We start from the raw sequence: 4,807 nt of genomic DNA, 5'->3' as shown, positions 1-4,807 counted from the left end.
GACTCGATGCTTTTTTTTCTTTTTCATCGATCAATCCTGACTTGTTATAGAGTCTAAGGGGCCGTTTACCAAATGTTTATCCGGGTAAGCGCTTACTAACTAACATTACCTCTGGATGAGTATAGTAAGAAACAATAATCTTACCCGGTAAGAACGTGACAAAGACCAAGAGTCTTACCCGGTAAGTTAGAGCGACCACTCTTACCACGATAAGCGTTTACCGGGTAAATTGTTGCATACTATGTCATTTTGGTGGATTAAAATCTTACCCGATAAGTACATAATAGTGTTTAATTTTACCGGTAAACACTGATAAACGGCCCCTAAGTTATACAAATAATCAAATACAAGTGTTTAATTGTGATTATTAATTATATATCAAGAAATAATGAAATACAATTACTAATAATCAATTGGTTTAAACTTTTGTTTGTTGTAAGATAAAAGTAAAAAAAATTGGATCATGGGAAATATTACCTTTTGGATAAAAATATAAATAAAATGGACATTGAAGTATGCAGTAGCTGCTAGTTTTTATGTACCAACATTAATTAAACATATATCCATATAGGGAAACACAACAGATTTCAAAGTCTTTGTAAACAACAAGAAAACTGAGCAAGTAAAGACAACATATTTTCACCTTAATCTTAGGGGGGTGTGATATATCATGGATCAATGTTCATGCATGGCAAGAATGTCTGCTCTTTCTAACCACCACCACCCACCACCACCACCACCACCATCCTAGGGCAACGACGTACAGTTTGATATAAACATCAAGAAAACATACATGGATTCATGAAACTCAATATTTAATTAAAACCAGCTAATATACTCATAAGTTCTGCTTGTGGCAAACATCAATAATTATCATTACAAACCCTAAAAAAATTAAATAAGCGAGTACCAACAACATCTCACTAGAATTCGTGAATTCATATAGTCAGATCTAGAGTACTCGCCAATCTTGGATTCTTTGCACCTTTGTGGTCTTCTAATAACCAGCTGAATCTGGATTGTGCCTGTGGATCTCGAACGGGTTTTTCCTTCTTTGGAGAAGAAGGGAATAACGAAAGAGATAAAGAGCTATCTACAGTTTCTTCTTCGTCTGCTGCTGTCTCTTCTTGTCTTATAACTTTCATACTTAATGATAGGTTCAGATCAAGATCACCATTAACGTCTGCAGCTGCTTTCCTTTTCTTTGTTTGAATTGGGTTATCAAATCTTTGACTATTTATGGGTTGATGACCTACTAGAGTTGACCTAGTGTTGGTTATTAAGGCTTGTTTGACTACCCATTCTTGCATCAATCTTGCTTGTTCATCCTCATACTCAGGATGGGCAATCGTGTAATTTTGTTCCTCCATTGATGAGTTCTTCAATTTCTTGCTCGTACAGTAAGCTCCATTGCCAATGATCAAACCATGATGATCTGCCATTGTAGCACTTGTGTTGTTTCTCCATGGCCTTGATATTAAGTGTGGTTCGTAGTTCCTGCATCGATAATTATGTGGTTGAATGATGTTAGTTCAAAGATGGATAGAATCAAGAAAGTAATTTATGAAAGAAAAGTATATATGTGGGTACCTTGGATCAGGCCTAAATAATCTTGGATTGAACATGGGAAGTTGCCAGAAACTGTTAAGATGATGATTGTTTCTCCCAGCACAGTAGTCTCCCTCATTTATTACTAAAAATAGAAAGTAAAAGAAATTATAACCATAGCAAATCAAGAAAGATCAAGAATATTAATCAAACCCTAATCTGAAAAAAGAAAGCAGAAAATGGAATCAGTGCTACTGTTAAACACATAGAATTTGAACATATATATATATATACCTTGGCCCTGATCGTCGATCTTCTTGCTTCGATACATCTATATTTTTGTAACAAAATAAAATCAATAATTCATCAAGAATCTTGAAAATTACAAGAAAATATTAATATTTAATAATTAAATCGTCACCTGTAGGTGGCTTTTCACATGAGCAATGCTGAGACCCTTCATGTTCATCAGTTGTAGAACTAGTTTAGGAGTAGCTCCTACAAAAACACACAAAGTAATTCAAATCATTACAAAAAATCAAGAGCCCTAGAAACTAAACCGATCGATAAATTTCAAGAAAATTAAGGTTTAATCGATGAATTCAATTACTTTCTTGACCACCAAGTCGTTCCACAGCTCGAACAAAGATGAGATGAAGCTCAGGAGTCCATCTCAATCTAGGCATCTTGGATCTAACATACTGCCTAACTCTACCAGATGCTTCCAACTTCTGATCCACTTGATCCACCATGCTGTTATTCCCGGAGCTCTCATTCGATTTCGTGATCTTGTTTCCGTCAAGATCATCATCTTGATCAAGTTTCCTGCAACACAAGTGGTCATGATGATCATTCATGTCTGAACCATCACAATCACAATCTCCATCTTCCATGATCATCTCTTTTCTTGAATCTTTTTTATAACTTCAATCAAGATCAGAGAAATTCTTGAAATCTTCCATCTTTAAAGAATCATGATGAGAACATAGTCTACTTTTTCAAACAACCAAGTCTTGATAAGATATATTTAGCTTTGAATCTGATAGCTAACAAATGACCAAGAAATGGGCATGACTAAGACCCTTTAAAAGTCTAAGGATGGACTTGTCTATATGTATGCTTCAATAAATAAATGAAAATATTCCTTTTCATACTTGCATGTACATACATACATACATATGGGCCATGGGCATGGCCATGGGGACCATGTGTATAATAGTGTGTACTATATGTTTTGTAAGACTAGAGAATGGACTCAAAAGATATAATAGATGGAAGTATTTAAGTTATGGGGAAAGGTCAGCTATATATCTAGGGCTAAGTTTTCAAAGAGGGAAATTTGTCCATGGGTTAATTATAGAGGGGACTGCTTCTTCACCATTCCACACCCTACCCCCCCCCCCTCCCCTCTATATTAATAAATGCTAACTCTTTAATTCTCTTTGAGGTCGAATAACGAATCCCGACAATTGTCGTACATTCTTCTCTTATAGTACGCTGAACTTTCATTTATGGGTTCACATGCATCGGGAAGAGAGAAAGATACGACACCCGCGATTTCTTATAATTAACATAACTTAAAAAATCAGTCGATATGATAAAAAATATTTAAATTCTCTTATTTACAGTTTAATGAGTTATATACATTCTTATAAGGTTTTTTAGAACATAAAAGTAGTATTAATATATTATATTAATGCATACATGTGTGTACACATATAACAACCATTATTTTAGTATGATATGTCTAATTATTATGTATTATTGATTTACATACATATATATATATATATGTATGTATGTATTTTTTTTTAAATATATAGGACAAGATATACCTAAACATATTTAAAGGTCTGCTTGGTAGCAGATAGCTTAATTAATCAGTTTAACGGAACTTATAATTTATTTAGTGAGTAATACACGATGGTTTGATAGTGGTTTAATGATAATAAATGAACTCCAATCATTTCTATAAATATCTCAATTAATTGTGTTGCAAATGTTGTACAAATGCACAAGGTTGTAAAAGAAATATATATATATATATATATATATATGCTTGTTCAGTAAGCTTCTAGAGAAACATTATGCATAAAATCAAATTTTTTTTTAAACTGTCTCCAATTAAAAAACTTGTTATTTCATCTATAAAAACCCCTCTAAAATAAAACATTTACACTCTATACAAACAATTTTATTCATCATAACATAATAGAAAACTAACTAAACATACACCTAAATGTGGCTTTAATTTCTATCTATAATGTAACGGTGAATGCTTTCTCCCTTTAAGGGGGTGTTTGGGATTACTTATTTGAAACAACTTATGTTTTTTTTATAAAAACACTTATTAACTTATTATAAGTTAGAAGGGTTTAATTTTTTTATGAACTCCTTATTACCGGTGTATAAGTTGTTTATCAAAACAATCAAAAATACTTATTACCGATGCTACACCAGAATAAGTTAATAAGTTCTTTTTTATAAACAATCTCAAACACCCCTAAATCGGATAACAAAAACGCTTAGTTACTTCTAACTTTTACCCATTTTAACTAACAAATTGAAGGAAAATTGAAATGTAAATTAGTCATTATTTATGTAAGTGGAAAGTAAAATAAGATATATAATATTGTATTGTATTTTTGGGTTTAAAAATATTAAAAAAGGAGAAATGAAAATAAAAAAAGAAGAGGGGGTGGGGCCCAAGGGATGCTAGCGGGTATGTCGGTCTTTGACGGATTCCTTTTGGGTTACTGTTGCGACCCTCTCCCTCTTCTCCGTTGATACAAACAAATTTTTCTTTTTTCCACTTTGTTGATTTTTCCCATAAGATTCCATCGTGTGTCTATATACGTGTGTGTGTATATATATATAGGGTTGGGTTCACGTAAGACCAATGGTTTTTTGTAAGAACCGTAAAACCAATTCTCAACCCGTGGATTAGATCTATAATCTGACAATCTATACATTCATAAACGCCACGAGATTTCTTAATAATTACCAAATTGCCACCGTGCAATTTAGACCGTTAGATCATTAACTTATAAAAGAAAAGATCTTTCTATCTTTAATCACTTTTAATCTCATTCTCTTCTATGAATTATGTTCTAAAAGAGAACTGATTCGATGCATCTTATTAATGTTGATCTTTAATTAGAATTAATCCAATGATGAAGATCTATTCTTACTGTTCTCATATAACTTACATTCTCATAGGAACTCAACCTTTTATATATATATATATATATATATATAT

General features: G+C 32.3%; 1 protein-coding gene across 1 annotated transcript; it reads right to left on the bottom strand.

Annotated features, from left to right (window-relative positions):
* Positions 1-798: 798 nt before the first annotated feature.
* On the bottom strand, positions 799-2,511 carry LOC112513438. The gene is made up of 5 exons (XM_025119706.1): positions 2,159-2,511; positions 1,970-2,046; positions 1,843-1,879; positions 1,591-1,693; positions 799-1,497 (listed from the first exon to the last, which is right to left on the bottom strand). The coding sequence occupies exons 1-5, from the start codon at positions 2,445-2,447 to the stop codon at positions 939-941; spliced, it is 1,065 nt and encodes a 354-aa protein (XP_024975474.1). The 5' UTR covers positions 2,448-2,511; the 3' UTR covers positions 799-938.
* Between the last annotated feature and the right edge of the window lie 2,296 nt (positions 2,512-4,807).

The sequence above is a fragment of the Cynara cardunculus genome, assembly GCF_001531365.2.
Source record: "Cynara cardunculus var. scolymus isolate 2C chromosome LG 5, CcrdV1, whole genome shotgun sequence".
Taxonomy (NCBI): Eukaryota; Viridiplantae; Streptophyta; class Magnoliopsida; order Asterales; family Asteraceae; genus Cynara; species Cynara cardunculus.
Note: the sequence above shows the minus strand (reverse complement) of the source record. Positions and strands in the feature narration are given on the sequence as shown.

Excerpts from the sequence above, each read along its gene's own strand:
- LOC112513438 (XM_025119706.1), bottom strand. The coding sequence starts at position 2,447 with ATGATCATGGAAGATGGAGATTGTGATTGTGATGGTTCAGACATGAAT. Across the intron at positions 2,047-2,158 it reads ACGACTTGGTGGTCAAGAAA|GAGCTACTCCTAAACTAGTT; the intron begins GTAATTGAATTC and ends GTGTTTTTGTAG. Across the intron at positions 1,498-1,590 it reads TTATTTAGGCCTGATCCAAG|GAACTACGAACCACACTTAA; the intron begins GTACCCACATAT and ends TTATCGATGCAG.